Consider the following 20,672-nt stretch of genomic DNA (forward strand, 5'->3'; position numbering starts at 1 on the left):
AAAAAAACAGCGCCATTTTCCGAGACCCGTAGCGTCTTCATTTTTCTGGATCTGGGTCGGGTGAGGGCTTATTTTTTGCGCGTCGAGCTGAAGTTTTTATTGATAGTATTTTGGGGCAGATGTGATGTTTTAATCGCCCGTTATTGCATTTTATTTCAATGTTGCGACAACTAAAAAAACGTAATTCTGGCGATTAGAATTTTTTTCTCATTACGCCATTTACCGATCAGACTAATTCTTTTATAATATTGATAGATCGGGCGATTCTGAATGCGGTGATACCAAATATGTGTATGTGGTTTTTTTTATTATTTTATTTTGAATGGGGCAAAAAGGGGGTGATTTAAACTTTTATTTTTCTTTATTTTTTTAGTTTTTTAAAAACATTTTTTTCCACTTTCTGCATGCTTCAATAATCTCCACAGGAGACTAGAAGCTGCAGTTTTCTTATCGGCTCTGTTACACAGAGGTGATGAGCAGATCGCCTCTGTGTAGCAGAAATGCTCATTTGGTATGAGCGTCATCCACTGGGTGGCGCTAATAGCAAGCGAGACATGACAACCACAGGGGTCTGATGCAGACCCCAGGTTGTCATGCCCACCCATCGATGACCCGCGATCACGTGACGGGGTCACTGATGGGCGGGGCTAATGCCATGCTTCCGGCATGGAGCTGTTAAATACCGCTGTCAGAGATTGACATTTAACTAGTTAACAGCCGCGGGTGGATTGCGATTCCACCAGCGACTGTTGCAGGCACGTCAGCTGTTAAGAATCAGCTGACATGTGCCCGGTTCAGTGCGGGCTCAGCGCCGGAGCCCGTGCTGAACAGGGGGGTGATGGCCTGGGGAGTACTAATACGCCCCAGGCCAGTAAGGGGTTAAACCAGAGAGTTAAGTCACACAAAATAGTTAATAAATAACATTTCCTACATGTCTACTTTACATCAGCACAATTTTTTTTTTTTTTTTCTTTACACATAATTTTTTGTTTGTTAGGAAGTTAGAAGGGTTAAAAGTTGGCCAAAAATTTCTAATATTTTTAACAAAATTTACAAAATCATTTTTCTTGGGACCAAATCACATTTGAAGTGATTTTGGGGGCCTAGATGACAGAAAAAAATCCCAAAGTGACACCATTCTAAAAAACTGTGCCCCTCAAGGTGCTCAAAACCACATTCAAGAAGTTTATTAATCCTTCAGGTGCTTCACAGGAACTGAAGCAATGAGGAAGAAATGAACATTAACATTTTTTCACAACAATTTTACTTTATTTTCACAAAAGCAACAAGAAAAAATGGACGCCAAAATTTGTTGTGCAATTTCTCCTGAGAATGCAGATACCCCATATGTGGGGCAAAGCTACTGTTAAGGCACAGGGCAGGGCTCGGAAGGGAAGGAGCGTCGTTTGACTTTTTGAACCCAAAATTGGTTCGAATCGAAAGCAGACGCCATATCGCGTTTGGGGAGCCCCTGATGTGCTTCAATAGTGGAAAACCCCCACAACTGTCCCCATTTTGGAAACTACACCCCTCAACGATTTTATCCAGGGGTATAGTGAGTATTTTGAACCCACAGGTACGACACAAAATTGAGGATATTAAAGGGAATCTGTCACCACTTTGGAGTTATCAGATCTGTCAGGCAAAATGTATTTTTGGTCCTAGTTTTAAAAAATGAGAGATGTCTCAAATCTCCACCCCCCCTGTTCATTTGCAAGAGTCTTACATAGATCTCACTGTGGCTTTCCCCAACTTCAGGAATTTTTATGAGCGTCATAAAGCCTCAGCCCAGAGCAAGCATACTGGTATACCCTGGATTTTTCCCTCCAATCCTATTATTTAGCTGTACAAACGTGTAATGTCGATTTTAATAATGCACATGACTGTTACAAACACAGGGACCACATTTTTGAGATTGTCACCTTTTTCCAATTGTGATGGTGTGGTTTTCGTGACTAGGAGACCACCGGAAGCCCGGGAAATGGGTTCTGAGCTTCTGAGCATCATAGAGATTTCATATTTGACATCCATCTTCATGAATAGTGGTGACGGCAAACATGATGTCTCCATCTTGGATGTGGGACCCCCCCACACCAAGATATGAAATCTGAAGGATTTTTAGGTCTTCTGCAGCTGGGTGGGTTCACAAAGCCGAGCCCCCGTGTGAGGTAAACACCATGGGTGTCTCCTAAGGTTTTGGCCCCTTTACTAAAAACCAGAGCGGCCATTTTAAGTCATTTTTGCCAGGGATGTCAGACGCATGCACACCACGCTGCGTGGAAGAATCACATCTAATTTCCGGGGAGCCGTCCCCACCACAGAATCTGAGACCATCACCACGTGGCACAGGTTTTGCTATCACTTATCCCTTTTATTTTAATAACTGTTTTATGCATATATGTAAATTGTCTCTTATAATATCTTGTATATCTTTTGTAAACACTGCCCCCTTTTGGGAGTAAATCATTATTATTTACCAGCTTCGTTCTTCTTGTACTATGTCGAGCAAACACGTTCCTCACCCGCTAATTCACATTACCTAACGGGTACCCGATCCACCTGTTAAGCGATCGGTGGTGGCAGTATACCAGTATTTATGTGAAATTGTGGTTTGAGGGTGGCTGGACGGAGGTATATATACGTTCCTGGAAGGAACTGGTGGTATATATACGTCCTGTGACATCACGTGCCACAATAGACGACATAAATTGGAGCAGCTGCGCCTGTGCTTATCCTCGGTCAATACCGTGTTTGACCAGCAGGATAAGGGGGCGCCAGAGAGCTGCAAGGTCTGACCAATTGGTGTTTTCATGACAAGACCTCTACTATAGGCATATGGTGATAGAAAAGTAAATCTATACAGTACCTGTATGGCCCATAGCAGAGGTCTGACTGCAGAGAAAAAGCGCATTAATCAATTCTATTTTGTACAGGATTGGCGTCCAGGGGATGCCAAGCAATTCCCGCCTATGTGCTTATTATTCACCCACATCCCCGCCTATATGCTTAATTATCATATTCCCCCCTCCCCTGCACGTCACAGGGCCCTGTGCTGCCTGACTTTCCGGGCATGCGCAAAGCGCCGCTCACATAGAGCGCGCTTTTCTTCATCCCAACCCTGTCTGCCTGTGCTCTGCAGGGTTCTATTGCACAGGCACCGGAAAGTGACAGTGACCCCCCGGAGCCTGCGCAATAGAACCCTGCGGTGCAGAGCACAGAGAGATGGGGCCGGGATGAAGCAAAGCGCGCTGTATGTGTGCGGGAAGGCAGGGAGCACAGTGCACGTCACAGAGCCCTGTGACATGCAGGGGAGGGGGGGAATATGATAATTAAGCAGAGAGGCGGGGAGTTAGGGGAATAATAAGCTCATAGGCGGGATTATTATTCTGCAGCGTTTTCAATTCAGACAATATCATCGCTGTCCCCATTGGGGCTCACAATCTAGATTCCCTATCAGTATGTCTTTGGAGTGTGGGAGGAAACCGGAGAACACGGAGGAAACCCACGCAAAACATGGGGAGAACATACAAACTCCTTGCAGAATTGACCCCACTGTGGAAATTACACCCCTCAAGGATTTTATTCAGGGGTATAGTAAGGATTTTGAACTCAAAAGTACTACACAATTTGATAATTTTAGGTCTTCATATTAAAAATATCGTCATTAGTTCTGAGCTCAAGTGCTCGCTACTCAAGTTTGCATCAGGAGCTCGGGTATGCAACAAGTATTGTGAGGGCTCGAGTGACATGTTCAAGTTCCCGCCCCGCATGATTTGCGGCTGTTAAGACCCCCAAAACAAACATGCAGGGATAGCCTGTGTATGGCAGGCAATCCCCGCTTTTTTTTTTGTCTAACAGCCGTGAAACATGTGGTGGGAAAAAGAGTATACAAGCATTACAGCAAGGGATCGCAGCTGATAATTTCTGTGAGGTAAAACATTGCTTAAAAACAGCAAAAGCTTTTCCTCACAGAAAGAGTATACAGACCATACAGAAGAGGATCACAGCTGATTCTTTCTCCCCCTCCCCTGCCCAGGAGATGTGGTATGATCAGACCATGTCCCTGTATGGTCAGACACAGCCATTACACAGTACACAGCAGCGGCACATTTATAAGATTATCTCAGCACAGGAACATTTTATTTAACAAATCCAGTTATTACTTAATATGAATAGCATTTACCTCTGACAAGCATTTCATTACAACACAATTGGCAGTGCAGCCTTATAAACACCTTCTGTAATGTTATCACACAGAATTAGGGCTCCACTTACCATCTATCTTGTCAAGTTCAATTCTACACATTAGCCATAACTGCTGGTTGTATGTGGACATGACAGGAGACTGTAAAGTATATTGGCCAAACTGCAAAATTAAAGGTAGAAATAAAAAATATCATCTGAGGTTTTACAGTAGCAACATCAGTACAATAATACATAAAAAGTGAAGATGCACAGATCCGTCAATTGAATAGTGGCTGTGGTCAGGTACTGCACATACGCCCCCCAATGATTCAAATAAGGGGGTAGACATGCAGCAACGAGCTGCGGTCACCAAACAGTAGACTGAGCTGCGCTGTGCAGCTCCGCTCATGAATAGCTCTGGCTGGACACGGCACAGGAAACAGCTGATCAGCGGGGGTACTAAGTGTAGCATCTCCAACGATCCAGACATTTATGACTTATCCTAAAAACTGGCCATCAACCGCTTAAATTTTACTTTATAAATTCACTTGAGGTCTTACATTTTATTTCCCACATTTTCATGCACTGCTAAGTGTTAAAAGCTAATCTAGCCCAAGTAGAAAATCACGGCAAGCGAAAACCTTGACGGTTATGGCAGCTATGGAGAAGTGAACTCACTGTTTTCTGAGTAAAGGGCTTGGGAAATGTGGGACCATACTATGATGCGTGTAATACAAGGAGGACAGGCATATACCTTAGAAGAATTTGATGCTTCTGATCGATATGGTTTGGCTTCTATAACATTTGGTCCTAAAAAAAGCAAAATTTTAATGTTGAATAAAACACATTTAATAACACAACATTTATTGTTACCCTCCCACTGTGTACCCATTCTGTGCTGCATTCTCGCTTAATAACTCGTCTTACATCAGTCATGTTATTTATATACCTTTTTTTTTTTTTTTTTTTTTTTTTTACACACATTCTTAAAAAAAAACTCAATTTTTTAAATGAAATAGCTATCAGTCTAGGAATAAGACATTAAGCAGCATACTACTCTGAGTAATTCTGGAAAATTCACAGTCAATGCACACGAGAAGTCCCTGTATTCCCATGTGATTGCTTTTTCTATTTAAAGGGGTGGCCCAAAAAGGGATTTAGGAAGAAAGATTATATCCATAATCTTTACCATTTTCTAATATAGTTGAATTAAAAATTCCCTATCTACACTAACTGCTTTCTTCTTTACCTACTTCCTTTTTGACAATACTTCGTTTGAGAATCCCAGTGCATGTTGGGACACTCAAACGAGTGTCATCAAGGGGCAGAAGCTGCAGTCACTGCCGCTGGCCCTGCCCCTCCCTGAAACAAAGCTGTCAGTGACCTAAAGTTCAGGGGCTGGGCTAGACAGCGCCATCTCTCGGCGGCACAGATCAGCAGTAACGAGCCAGCAACAGAGTGCACTATCAGTGCGCTTTGTCTTAAAGGGGTATTCCCATCTCCAAGATCCTATCTCAATACGTAGTACGTGTAGTATTAATAATATTAGCAAATATCTCGAACTAGAAATGTAGTATAGTATTTTTGATTCACTATCTCTTTCCTCATGTGCAGGCATCGCAGGACCTTAGGTATCCATAGTTACGACCACTATCAACTAGCTAACTAACTGTCACCATATCAGTGGACGTAACCATGGATACCTAAGGTCCTGCAATGCCTGCACATGAGGAAAGAGACATAGCGAATCAGAAAAACTATACTACATTTCTAATTGGAGGTATTTGCTAATATTAATATTATTACACCTACTACATATTGGGATAGGATCTTGGAGATGGCAATGCCCCTTTAATACCCAGCATACAGAGGTCAGCGTTAGCCCTGCAAGAGAGCACACTGTCTTCCGTGGGTGTAACGCTACTCAGAAAACACAGGGTGCAGGTAAAATAGCGTGGCAATACTTTATTGAATCACAAAGCAGACAATAAATTCATAGAACAGTGCCAGCAAATACCCAAGATGGTACAACATTAGGCAGTCTCACCCTTCCTTCTTTGCCCACCTGGGATAGAACAGCTGCGACTTCGGAGACTTCCAGGGTAGACTACCTCAACCAGTGGCCCCCAGCTTCTGGTGGGCCCCCACAGAGAGAAGGTAGCAGCAAGCTTAGGAAGCTAGAAGTCCATCAAGGTACAAGACCAGGAGACCTGAGGGTCCCACTCAGGCCTCTCCAAGAGTTTCCATGGGGCCAGAAACCGGCGGGTCCCAAACTGCCTTCTCCGAATGTCTCCGTGGGTTGCAGGTGACCGGTGGGTCCCTCCTGGCTAGCCCAAACAACATATCCATGGGAACCAGTCACTTCTTCGTCCCAACCTGGTTTCCCCAAATTGTATCCATGATCTCCCTGATCGTTAATGGAGTAGATCCAAATCTTTCCAGTCAGGGCCGTACCCATAGGCTGGAATCATGTAGAATACAAACCTGTGTCTCTTTAGGTAATGCCATACAATCCATCTACAGTCCTGAAGAATGTCTCTCATTCTCCTTGCAAAGTCTTTCTCCAATCTCTGTTTCAAGTCTGACTGCTACAGAAGCACATGTCCCTTCTGCTTTTCTGGGCTCAGCCCCCTGAATGAACAGATCTGCTCTCACCCTCCCCCTCCCCCCAAAGCTAAAGCCCCCGTCTCACAAACCGATATCGCTGCTGAGTCACGGTTTTGGTGACGCAACAGCAACCTCACCAGCGATGTCGTTATGTGTGACACTTTGCAGCGATCAGGCCCCTGCTGTGAGGTCACTGATCGCTGCAAAGTGTCCTGGACCATTTTTTGGTCCTTGCCCTCCCGCTGGTCAGCACACATCGCTGTGTGTGACCAGCGGGACCAGCGATCAGGCTAGTAACCATGATAAACATCGGGTTACTAGGGGCACAAGTGCACTTAGTAACCTGCTGTTTATCATGGTTACGAGCCTGCTAAAGTGAGCGGTAACCTCCCGCTCACTGTAGCAGAGTGGTAACCATGATAAACAGCGGGTTACTAAGTGCACGTGTGCCCCTAGCAACCCGATGTTTACCATAGTTACCAGCCTGCTCCTGCTTCAGCAGGCTCGTAACCAGGAGCAGGACATCGTGGAAAGATTCTTTCCACGATGTCGCTGCTCCCCTGATCGTTGGTGAGCCTGCCTGTTTGACGGCTCACCAGCGACCACATAGCGACGCACCAGCGATATCGGCCAGGTCACATCGTTGTCGGGATCGCTGGTGCGTCGTTATGTGAGAAGGTACCTTAAGTGTGCATTATTGGAGGTATCTTTCTCAGGTCCACTGCATCATCTGGGTCTACATGTGAGACTTCATGGGTGAAGGCTCCGCCGGATCTTCTTTCAACACTCACACAATGGGCCTAGATGATTTTTGAACAATGGTTAGAGGCTCCTGAGATACTAATGAGATTAGTGGAATGCTGGACACTTTACAAGTTAAATTAGTGTACATAAACTGACGAGCAAGCAGAACATTAATAATACACAGCCAGCAATCTCTAATAAAACACAATAATGTATTTCTCTTGACTTAACTAATCTAATCATCTGGTTTATTAAGATTTTAAGCTGTATCGTCACACTGTCATTGTGCACATCGCATGGGACTAGTCCAGTCCCTGAAACAAAGGTCACTGATGATGTTTCATTTCATGGATGGGGCCGGGGCTGCGGAAGGGACTACAGCCTCTGCTCCCTGATGATGCTTCATTTGAAAATCCCAGCATGCACTGGGATTCTCAAAAGCAGCATCAAAAAGGAAGTTGAAAGAAAAAAAAGAAAAGCAGGTTATGGAAAGATAGGGGATTTTTCGTTTACGAAAATAGTTTAGATTATGCCACTAAATAGGGATTTAGGATAAAAATTAATTACAGGGAGACCCAGAGCATGGACCAACTATAGTGCTTATACAATCAATAGACAAAATAGATATTTGTACAATCTATACAAAAATATCAATAAAAAAACACTACATTGTAGCGCTGCCATATGCGCAACTGTGAACACTTGTAAAATATCACCATAGATTTTGGCAGGCTGCAATTTGTGATAGAGGGAGGGACAATGTGTGACCAGCTTAAAGGGAACCTGTCACCCTGTTTTTAGCTATTATACTGGCCACAATGTGTTGTTATTGTGCAATCTGCATCACTAACTCGTTTTTACTAAAGAAAAACTAACAGTATTAGGATTAAAAAAAACACTTTATAACATTAGGGAGCGTTAGACAACCACGTAGTATATCCCGCGTGTGCGCACTGCCTATATGCTCCCCGGGCATGCACACTGACTCTGGGTGTACAGCCTCAGCTTCATGTCAGATGTGCGCATGCGCCAGAGCCGCTTTGAGTCAGTGGTCACATGACATGTCAGCGCACGCTGTGCGCGTCAGTGTGTTCCCTCTCCACACTGAGCTCCAGAGCATGCACACAGCTGACATGAAGCTGTTGCTGTACACCCAGAGTCCATATGCATGCCCGGGGAGCGTATAAGCAGTGCGCACGCGTGGGATATATTATGTGGTTGCCATGACATCGGCCCAGTCACAAAAATCAAATGCAATGCTGTGGGCGTGCCTAATTTAAAAAGTCTGTAACTGAAAAGATAGTCACCACCCCTATGACTAAAAGATAAAAGGTATGTGAGGGGATACCTTAATGTTATAAAGTGTTTTTTTTAAACCTAATACTGGGAGTTTTTCTTTGGTAAAAACTTGTTAATGATGCACATTGCACACTAACAACACATTGTGGCCAGTATAATAGCTAAAAAAGCGGTGACAGGTTCCCTTTCAAAGGAACCTGAAAGCTGATACATGGTGCCTGCTCCACATGCAGCATGCGTCAAGGGCTGGCTGTATGACCTTGGCCAGGTATGTCCGACTCTGAAATGCTGCATCACTTGAGTCAGACATACCTGGTAGAGATCATACAGTCAGTGTCTGATACATGCACCCGTGGACCGGACAACGTCTATCAGCTGACAGGTTCACTTTAATCATAGGACCCCTGTAAGAAATTGTCCAAAGAAAGCCCTATATCAAACTATATACACACTCAACACTTATGTGTAAGAATATATAATTACAAACTTACGTGACTTTTATACAGTGGAGAGAAAATAGGAAAGATTTACCTGCTATTCCAATAAAAAGCGTTAATCCAAAGCACAGGAAAAATACAACAAACACCAAAACAAAGTAACGCTTTGAGAGTGTGTACAGGCGCATGGGGGCCAACCTGCAATAAACGGATAAATAACATTAGTGACAACTAAACGCCATAAGGAGCCATGATGTTACACAGCATTTCTTACCAAATGGTGACTAAGTCTAATAAGAGGTTTTTTCAAACATCCACTTTACTGTAAGAGCACTGAATGAATATAACAGATAAAACTCTCTGAAGAGGAATTTACTAATACAGTTCAAGAAGGGTCTAGACTATTATAACTTATATGTACTAGATTAACCCCTTTACAACAAATGACGGACATAGCACGACATGAGAGGGTGTCAGTTCCCGCAACATGACATGCTATGTCTGTCATGCATTAAAACTGTAACTGTGTTAAATCACAAAGTTACAGTTCAGTGCCAACGGCTGTCAATTACTGCTGATCAGCATGGCCGTCAGAGCGCTGTGATCGGTCGGTTAATCTGACTGGCCAATCACAGCATGATCGTGCAGGAGGTGCTGAAATCTCCTGCAAGATCATCGAAGGAGCTCAGCTCAGCTAACAGCTGAGCTCCTGTAGTAATAGCCAAAGAGGGTGCTAGCACCGCCCCAGGCGGATTAACCCTCCAGATGCCGCGATCGATAGCAATCGCAACATTTGGAAGGATGTGAGAGGGAAGGGGCTCCCTCTCTCAGCCCCATCAGCAACCCCGTGACTAAATGCAATGTATGAGACCTGTGATCAGACAAATAAAAGTTAATGTCCCATAGAGGGACTAAATAAAAAAATTAAAAAGTTAAGAAGTAGATTGAAAAAATTATTGCAAAAAACAAACAAAAAATAAAACACCAATAAATACACATATTTATGTTAAAACAAAAATAAAAAAGTACACATATTTGGTATCGCTGTGTGAAGATTGACCTGATCTATTAAACTGTCACACTAGTTAACCCCTACAGAGAACAGCGTTAAAAAAAAGAAGAAAAACAAGGCAAAAAAAAACTATGCTCTCCTTGTTATGCTACAGCAGCAGCACCAATGGGAATTTTATCCTCCTGGAACAAAGGACAGGTGATAGCAATTACCATATTTTTCGGACCATAAGATGCACCTAGATTTTAGAGGTGGAAAATAAAAAAAATTGAAGCAAAAAATGTGGTCATGATGCACTGTTATGGGGGTGGGGGTCTACTGTTGACACTGGTATTGAGGTAATATCTAGTGTTGAGCGAGCACTAAAATGCTCGGGTGCTCAAACCTCGGGCCGAGCTCACCGTGATACTCGGGTGCTCGACCCGAGCAACGAGCCCAATGTTAGTCTATGGGAGACTCGAGCATTTTTGCAGTGGCACCCCCGGCAGTCTTTTAAAAGCCTAACAAGTGCCCAAAACGATAGTGACAGTACTCAAATGACATGGGGACAGCATGGGGATCGCCCCAGGAAGCATTTCTGACCCCCAGGTCACTGCTGTCAACAACGTGGTCAGAGGTATTAAGCCACTTTTACGGGCTCACAATAAAACGTTCAAAAACTAAACAAACTTTTTTCCTGTGAAATATGTTAAGGAACATCCTTTCCAGGGAAAAGACTTGTGTATAAGCTAAAATAAATGACCAAAAACAAAAATACTCCTCCACACCTTCGGCTATGTTCACAAGTAACATTTTTTATGCGTTTTTGCACTTTTGTATTGCTTTCAACTATGACAAATGCATTCACCGGGAAGTGTAATTTTAACATTTTACAACCTTATCTGGCCATGTGCTGTGACACATGCATAAAGTGCTGAAAAGACATGGGAACAGCATGGGAAAGACCCCTGTAAGCATCTCTGACTCCCAGGTCACTGTCTAAAAGTCTGCCCATCATAAGTGATCCTTGCCACATCAGAAGATGCAGACTTGCAACTATCCCCATGCAAGTTCTAGTCCCAGGGCAGTGTTCAATTGTACCTCCCCCATTCCTTGCAATGCAAGCGCAATTATGCAGCCTGCCACCCACCCACCCCCAGGCTGCAATACCATACTGCTTGCTTCCTTGCACTTTAAATTGGGACTTTTAGGCATGTGGAGGCGGAATCTGGCCACCACACCATGGCTGTGTCGGCGGCCTGGTATCCATACTCAGTCCCCAGCCGCCTGGTGGCCGGGTGTCCCCGCTTGCTCCCCAGCCTCCAGGGGGTGGTCGGGTGTCCATACTCGGTCCCCAGCCACCCCTATTTGTCCCGGTAACCTTTCCCACACTTTTCTTAGCCTGGCCTGCTTTAGGGCAGCATTGGACGAGCCCACCGGACTATCAGACTCCACCGGTGGGCCCTAGCTTCCCCATCAGGGGAGTTGAGAGTGCCAAGGTGAGGAGCATGATGAGGATGATAGAAGTTAGCATCTGCTTTGTTTTGTTGTAATGCAAGCGCATGTATGTAGTAGCGGCTAGGCCTGAGGTGGTCAGCGTTTTGGCGCATATCCTACCTCCTCCGAGGGTTGCTGGATGTTTTCCTGCTACTATCCAAGTTCTATGACTCCCGTTAAAACAAAGCTTCAGGTGATAAATGATGGATGAGGTAGTGGCAAAGGAGAAAGAGCAGGAGGAACAGGGACCATTCACATCAATATCAGGCCAGTCAACCAGATATGTCTTGTAGGATATGTATCTGTAACAAAAGGAGCGGTTCGGCTACACAGTTATAGGGCATACAGTGAGTGCAATGCCTACCAAAAATTTCGAGGCACTCCAATGCCCCTTGGAAATGACAAGGAGGTCAGAGGGCGTTAACTAAACCTTTTTTTCCATTTATAGCAACTGGGTCTCCTGTGCACTGTTGGACTAAGCAGTGAATGGAAGGCTTTCCAAAAATTATGAGGAACTGCAATGCCCCTTACAAGAGCCATGTGTGGCACCCCAGGGGTCTGGTCACCACAGTAATAGAGATATTACGTCGGAGAGCAAGTGGGAGGTTTCCTGGTCAGGATCCCTTAAACATGCAACATCCTCCTGCCCCAGTCCTGGGAGGGGAGAATTCTGCCCTTATAAACTGGATCTGGGGCGGGGTTGAGTGAGTCAGAGAACAGAGAACAGTCAGAGACAGAGTGAGAGCAAGGGAAAGTAACAGCAAGGAGCTCTGTAGGAGCTAGGAGCTAAAGACCAGGGGCTGGAAGCTGAGCAGAGCTCGCACTGGCAGAAGACAATAGGAACCGGACACAGGAGTCCGAGGCTGTGAGGACTTATATATCCAGCGGCAGAAACCAGCCGGCAGGGGATTTCAGGTCCTCTGGCCATAGAAGCCCGGAGGCTCAGTCACAAGCAAGGGACCAGCACCGCCGTCGTGGAGAGGATGCTAACAGAAGGCCCCAAGTCACCAGCCATACGGGTGAGCACTACACGGTACACTCAGGGACGTGGGCTACTTCTACCCGCTTACAGCAAGGTAGCCAGGAAGAGTGCAGACAGACGGGGAGGCCTACAACTCCACCTGGCCAGGGGAACTCCTGCTTGCTCACAGACTGACCAGGCCTCTTATGCTAGCCAGTACTCCCGGGAGGGTCTACCTTATAATCATCAGTAAAGACCCTGAAATGCACTGCAAAGACTCTGAGTCGTTCCTGCTGCGCTCTTGCACCATCACCCCCATCATCCACACTCACTGCCCTGAGGCTATACTCCTCCAGTGGGGAGTTTTCCCATTCTCTGCTGCGCACACAACACCAGCCTCAGCGGTCTGCCTCGCAGCGGTGGTACTCCCTGACCGCAATTCACTGGTGGCGCAGTCGGACAATTAACCTCAAAACCTAAGAAACTCTGCCACTGGTTTGACCAGCCTGAGCCACGGGACCGGGTCACCGCTACGGGGACTACAGACACCAGAGACCCGGCACCGGGTATCCCACACACGTGTACACACGGCCCAGGGGGCGCGTCACATGCAGTACAGCATATTACAAACATAAGTCCCATTATTGGCGAGTGGATGTCCCATAGGATTTGCTTATGCTTTCCAAGCAAAAGCTGGCAAAAATTAGGACGGAGCAACTTGCAATGCCCCTTACAAGAGCCATGCAGTACAGCATATTACAAGCATAAGTCCTATTATTGGGGAGTGGGTGTCCCATAGTATTTGCTTATGCCTTGCAAGCAAAAGCTGCCAAAAATTAGGACGAAGCAACTTGCAATGCCCCTTACAAGAGCCATGCAGTACAGCATATTACAAACATAAGTCCCATTATTGGGGAGTGGGTGTCCCATAGTATTTGCTTATGCCTTGCAAGCAAAAGCTGCCAAAAATAAGGACGGAGGAACTTGCAATGCTGGCACCCTGGTGGTATAGTGGTGGTGGAGGCTGAAGATAAGAAGAAGATAAAACAGCCGAAACGAGGAAGCGTATACCCATGTGTGGGTGTGAAGCGGTGCATGTGAATACACCTCCCGAAATAACACAGTGGATTTGACTTTATGTTACTCTGCTGTCATTTGGTGGTGATGAGAAGTCTGGCCCAATCCAGCCCTTGTTCATTTTGATAAGGGTCAGCTTGTCAGCATTGTCAGTTGACAGGCGAGTGCGCCTATCAGTTATAATTCCCCCAGCGGCACTAAAAACACGCTCCGATAACACGCTAGCGGCAGGGCAGGCCATGACCTCCAAGGCGTACAGAGCGAGTTCATTCCAAGTGTCCAGCTTGGATACCCAATAATTAAAAGGCACAGAGGAATCAAGGAGGACGCTGGTACGGTCGGCAAGGTACTCCCTCAGCATCTTTTGAAACTTTCCACTCCTTGTGAGAGTACCCCGAGCCTCAGGGCCTGTAAGCTGGGCGGGAGTCAGAAAACTGTCCCAGAAAATTGACAGTGTTCCCCTGCCTCTGCTGGATTGGAGTTGCATCTCTCTCGCCTGTACGCCTTGGTTGGGCAACGAACTGTGACCTCTGCCGCTAGCGTGTTCAGATGGGAATTTTTTTTAAGAGTTCTGCAGCAAGGGCCTTCTGGTACTGCCCCATTTTTGTAGACCTCTCCACCTCAGGAATAAGAGAGTGAAAGTTCTCCTTGTAGCGGGGGTCTACAAGTGTCACCAACCAGTAATGACTGTCACCCAACATTTTGACAACGCGAGGGTCACGGTTAAGGCAGCGTAACATAAAGTCAGCCATGCGTGCCAGACTGGTAACGGGCAAGACTTCCGTGTCCTCACCAAGATGACGACTGACCATGCTCTCCTCCTCCTCCTCTTCCTCCTCCCCCCTGTCCTCAGGCCACCCACGCTGAACCGACGGTATGACACTTGTACAGGTACTACCGTCTACAACGCATGATAGCAGCTCCTGTTCTTCCTCCTCCTCCTCCTCTCCCTCATTGTCTCCCAATGCAAGTTGGGATGAGATGAGGCTGGGCTGTGTGTAATCGCCCGCTACGGCTTCTTGATCCATCTCATCATACTCTGGCTGCAATGCCTCCTCTTTAATTCTCTGCAGAGAGCGTTGCAAAAGACAGACAAGGGGGATGCTGACACTAATGATGGCGTCATCGCCACTCACCATCTTGGTGGCCTCCTCAAAGTTTGTCAGGATGGTACATATGTCAGACATCCAGGTCCACTCCTGAGGTCTTATGTGTGGAGTCTGACCTGAATATCAACGGCCTTGTTGCAGCTGGTACTCCACAACTGCTCTCTTCTGCTCACAAATCCTTTGCAACATGTGGAGGGTAGAGTTCCAACGTGTGGGGACATCACACACCAGTCGGTGTGACGGAAGCTGCAAACGCTGCTGCAACACAGCAAGGGCGGCGGAAGCTGTAGCCGACTTGCGAAAATGAGCTGACAGGTGGCGTACTTTCACGAGCAGATCTGGCAACTCGGGGTACGATTTAAGAAACCGCTGAACCACGAGGTTAAGCACATGAGCCAGGCATGGTACGTGTGTGATCTCACCTCGCCTCAGAGCCGCCACCAGGTTACGGCCATTGTCACACACGACCATGCAGGGATGTAGGTTCAGCGGTCTCAGCCACAGATCTGCCTGCTCTTTCACAGCTGTCCACAACTCACAAGCAGTGTGAGGTTTATCACCTAAGCTTATGAGTTTCAGCACAGCATGTTGCCGCTTGGCGGAGGCAGTACTGCAATGCTTCCAGCTTGTAACTGATGTGGTGATATCTGAGATGGAGGCTGAACATGAGGAGGAGGAGGATGCGCAGGAGCTGTACACTGTGGGGGCAACTCTGACTGACATAGGGCCCGCAATCCTCGGTGTGGGGAGGATGTGTTCCGTCCCAAGGTCCGACTGGTTCCCGGCTTCCACTATGTTTACAAAGTATGCCGTCAGAGAGATGTACCGTCCCTGGCCACAAGCACTTGTCCACGTGTCCGTTGTCAGGTGGACTCTCCCAGTAACTGCGTTGTTGAGGGCACGGCAGATGCTTTGGGACACGTGCTTGTGTAGTGCGGGGATGGCACACCGGGCAAAATAGTGTCGGCTGGGGGCCGAGTACCGAGGGACGGCCACTGCCATAAGATTGCGGAAGGATTCCGTCTCCACCAGCCTAAAAGGCAGCATTTCCAACGCAAGCAGTCGTGAAATGTGCGAATTTAGGACTGTGGCCTGTGGGGCGTTAGCTGCGAATTTCCGCTTTTGTTCAAAGGTCTGGGATATGGACAATTGAACGCTGCGGTGGGACGTGTACGTTGATGCGGTTTCTTGAGAAACTGCCATAACAAGTGAAGACTGAAAGGAGGGGACATCTTTACATGCAGTATGGACAGGGGATTGCCTTGCACACACAACAGGGGGTTCTATTGCACGCACAACAGTGGAAGAAGCAGTGGTGACACCCGCTGACACTGGTCGTGGACCCTGGGTTTCGCCCCACAAAGTCAGGTGCTTTGCTGCCATGTGCCTGATCATGCTGGTGGTGGTCAGGCTGGTAGTTTTGTCACCCCTGCTGATGCTGGCATGGCAGGTGAAACATATGGCCTTTTTGGGGTTATCAGCAGAGTCTTTAAAAAAATTCCAGACTCTGGAAGACCTACCGCTTGTACTGGCAACGTCCCTCGTGTTGGTGTTACGGGGAACGGAGGCCTGCCTTCTGTTTGCAGCCACCACACTGCTTCTTCCTGCCTGTTGGGGTACTCTGCCTCCCTCCCCCTGTGTGCTGCTGGCCTCACTCTGCAAGTCCTCCTTCCACGTTGGGTCAGTTACTAGATCATCCACCACCTCCTCCTCTTCCACTTGCGCACCACGATCCTCCTCCTCACTTCCTGGCAATTGTGTCTCGTCATCGTCCACCTCTTGTTGCAGATTGCCAACGTCGACTTCCTGTGGTCGTGGCTGTTCAAATATTTGGGCAACGCAACATGGGATCTCCTCTTCCCCCACTTCAAGCGTATCAGGCGAGGGGCCCAAATATGGAAATGGACCAGTGAACAGCTCTTCAGAGTGTCCAAGTGTGGGATCACTTGCTGTCTGACGACACTCACATGGTGGGAGGAAGGAGCATCAGGGTGAGGAGGAGTATGCGGTCAAGACTCACGGCTACTAAGAGTTGACCGTGTGGAAGACAGACCGGAGGTGGTGGTGCCCAGGTAACTGGAAGTATCATCTGCTATCCAATTAATAACCTGTTCACACTGATCAGTTCTCAATACTGGTGTTGTTCTGTGCTTCCCTAGTAATTCGGTCAAGAAGTGGGAGCGAGAAGATGTAGCTGTTGGTTGTGGCACATTTTCACCTTGGCCACGGCCCCGTCCTCTGCACGAACCATCACCAGAACGTCCACTTCCACGTCCCTTACCCATTGTAAATGAAGTAAAATAGCTTACACTTGCACTATCAATGGAAAAAGGGTAATAAAGAGTAGATTAGAACCGTGGAAGAGGAAAACCACAGTTATTGTTTACTGGGGTATACCACACTTTTTTAAATAGAGATATTTGCTGCTGAACAGTGAGCGACACACTCAAACTGCTTCTTTTTTTTTTAGATACCAAAGGCCCAAAACTGGATAGTACAGCGATTTGACCCGTGGAACTGCGAAACCACACTGGGATGTCGGGCCTACACAAGACTATTTTCAACAGATATATTTTTGTGTCACAACAGTCAGGAGACACTACTGTTTTTCTTTACGGAAAATATACCAAAACCTGAATAATAGAGATTTTTTACCGTGGGATGGCAAAACCACAGTTATTGTTTACTGGGGTATACCACACTTTTTTAAATAGAGATATTTGCGGCTGAACAGTGAGCGACACACTCAAACTGTTTTGTTTTTTTTAGATACAAATGGCCCAAAATGGATAATACAGAGGTTTGAACCGTGGAAATGCAAAAAAACACTTCTGTTTCTCTAGCCTACACCAGACTATTTTCAACAGTTATATTTGTGTCTGAAAAATCAGAGACACGCTTTTTTTTTGGGGGGGGGGGGAGACACACCAAAAGGTTAATAAGACGGGTATTTGTACAGTGTGAAGGAAAAAAAAAGGAGGATGTAGATTAAAAAAAAGGATTTTTCCTGGCCCCCGACACCTGGTGCTAAGTCCAGCAATTTCAGCAACAGGAGCACACAGGACTGTAATGCAGCGTTTGCTGGTATAACCACTGCGTCACCTATACAGCCTGCCTGCCTGGTATCTAGGATGGATATTAGTCCTGAAAAGGACTGTTTGTTCTGGCAGCCTTTACAGACCCTACACTAACTATTTCGCAGTTTATATCTCTCCCTAAATCAGCAGCGCTGTCCCTACACTGTCTAATCCGGAGCGACTGTGTCCAAGATGGCGGCGCGCGGTTTTAAATACTCGAGGTGACGCTGTGCGGCCAGCCAATCACTGTAATGCTCACAACCAACATGGCTGCAGCATTACAGTGACTGGCTGGCAATCCCTGCATGTTCATTGGCTCTGTAAAGAGCGCCAAACATGCAGGGCGGAGACCCGAGCTCCCGCCCGAGTAACCCGGAAATGCTCGGTGCTCGCCGAACATCCCGAGTAGCGTGATGCTCGGGCGAGTACCGAGCAGTGTCGAGCATGCTCGCTCAACACTAGTAATATCCTCTAATTCTGATATATATATATATATATATATATATATATACATATATATATATATATATATATATATATATATACACACACACACACACACACACACACACACACACACACACACAGTACAGATCAAAAGTTTGGACACACCTTCTCATTTAAAGATTTTTCTATGAAAATTGTACATTCACACTGAAGGCATCAAAACTATGAATTAACACATGTGGAATTATATACTTAACAAAAAAGTGTGAAACAGCTGAAAATATGTCTTATATTCTAGGTTCTTCAAAGTAGCCACCTTTTGCTTTGATGACTGCTTTGCACACTCTTGGCATTCTCTTGATGAGCTTCAAGAGGTCGTCACCGGAAATGGTCTTCCAACAATCTTGAAGGAGTTCCCAAAGATGCTTAGCACCTGTTGGCCCTTTTGCCTTCACTCTGCGGTCCAGCTCAACCCAAACCATCTCGATTGGGTTCAGGTCTGGTGACTGTGGAGGCCAGGTCATCTGGCGTAGCACCCCATCACTCTCCTTCTTGGTCAAATAGCCCTTACACAGCCTGGAGGTGTGTTTGGGGTCATTGTCCTGTTGAAAAATAAATGATGGTCCAACTAAACGCAAACCGAATGGAATAGCATGCTGCTGCAAGATGCTGTGGTAGCCATGCTGGTTCAGTATGCCTTCAATTTTGAATAAATCCCCCAACAGTGTCATCAGCAAAGCACCCCCACACCATCACACCTCCTCCTCCATGCTTCATGGTGGGAACCAGGCACGTAGAGTCCATCAGTTCACCTTTTCTGCGTTGCACAAAGACACGGTGGTTGGAACCAAAGATCTCAAATTTGGACTCATCAGACCAAAGCACAGATTTCCACTGGTCTAATGTCCATTCCTTGTGTTCTTTAGCCCAAACAAGTCTCTTCTGCTTGTTGCCTGTCCTTAGCAGTGGTTTCCTAGCAGCTATTTTACCATGAAGGCCTGCTGCACAAAGTCTCCTCTTAACAGTTGTAGAGTTGTGTCTGCTGCTAGAACTCTGTGTGGCATTGACCTGGTCTCTAATCTGAGCTGCTGTTAACCTGCGATTTCTGAGGCTGGTGACTCGGATAAACTTATCCTCAGAAGCAGAGGTGACTCTTGGTCTTCCTTTCCTTGGGCGGTCCTCATGTGAGCCAGTTTATTTGTAGCGCTTGATGGTTTTTGCAACTGCACTTGGGGACACTTTCAAAGTTTTCCCAATTTTTTGGACTGACTGACCGACCTTCATTTCTTAAAGTAATGATGGCCACTTGTTTTTCTTAACTTAGCTGCTTTTTTCTTGCCATAATACAAATTCTAACAGTCTATTCAGTAGGACTATCAGTTGTGTATCCACCAGACTTCTGCACAACACAACTGAGGGTCCCAACCCCATTTATAAGGCAAGAAATCCCACTTATTAAACCTGACAGGGCACACCTGTGAAATGAAATCCATTTCCGGTGACTACCTCTTGAAGCTCATCAAGAGAATGCCAAGAGTGTGCAAAGCAGTCATCAAAGCAAAAGGTGGCTACTTTGAAGAACCTAGAATATAAGACATATTTTCAGTTGTTTCACACTTTTTTGTTAAGTATATAATTCCACATGTGTTAATTCATAGTTTTGATGCCTTCAGTGTGAATGTACAATTTTCATAGAAAAATCTTTAAATGAGAAGGTGTGTCCAAACTTTTGGTCTGTACTGTATATATATAAAATGCAACAATATTTATAGAACAAGTATGACTTAAGGGGGATAAGTCCCATTTCTGAATGCATAATGAGTTTTGGAGTTGACACTCCCTTCATAAATAATGGAGTAATTGCATGATTTTCACAATTTCACGTCGTTAGGAATTTTTTTTTCCCGTTTTCAGTACAGTATATGGTAAATTGAATGGTGTCATTCAAAACCCCAACTCACCCCACAAAAAACAGCTCTCACACGGCCATGTTGATGGAAAAATAAAACTACAGGTGCATCTCACAAAATTAGATTATCAAAAAGTTAATTTATTTTAGTTCTTCAATACAAAAAGTGAAACTTATATTATATAGAGTCATTACAAACAGAGTGATCTATTTTAAGTGTTTATTTCTGTTAATGTTGATGATTATGGCTTACAGCCAATGAAAACACAAAAAACTCATTATCTCAGTAAATTAGAATACTTTATAACAACAGCTTGAAAAATGTTTTTAAA

At 45.7% G+C, this 20,672-nt stretch overlaps 1 protein-coding gene across 5 annotated transcripts in view; it reads right to left on the bottom strand.

Annotated features, from left to right (window-relative positions):
• The window catches only part of TMEM181 (transmembrane protein 181), a 393,500-nt gene that overhangs the window by 195,347 nt on the left and 177,481 nt on the right, over positions 1 to 20,672 (bottom strand). For all 5 annotated transcript variants that reach the window (XM_073671509.1, XM_073671510.1, XM_073671506.1 and 2 more), the window contains exons 2-4: positions 9,367 to 9,470; positions 4,940 to 4,995; positions 4,276 to 4,366 (exon numbers count right to left, since the gene is read on the bottom strand). In XM_073671509.1, coding sequence (XP_073527610.1) covers positions 4,276 to 4,366; positions 4,940 to 4,995; positions 9,367 to 9,470 — 251 coding nt within the window. The remainder of the gene's footprint in view (positions 1 to 4,275; positions 4,367 to 4,939; positions 4,996 to 9,366; positions 9,471 to 20,672) is intronic.

The sequence above is a fragment of the Phyllobates terribilis genome, unplaced genomic scaffold (genome assembly GCF_046119375.1).
Source record: "Phyllobates terribilis strain yellow unplaced genomic scaffold, ASM4611937v1 Scaffold_3__8_contigs__length_932513732, whole genome shotgun sequence".
Taxonomy (NCBI): Eukaryota; Metazoa; Chordata; class Amphibia; order Anura; family Dendrobatidae; genus Phyllobates; species Phyllobates terribilis.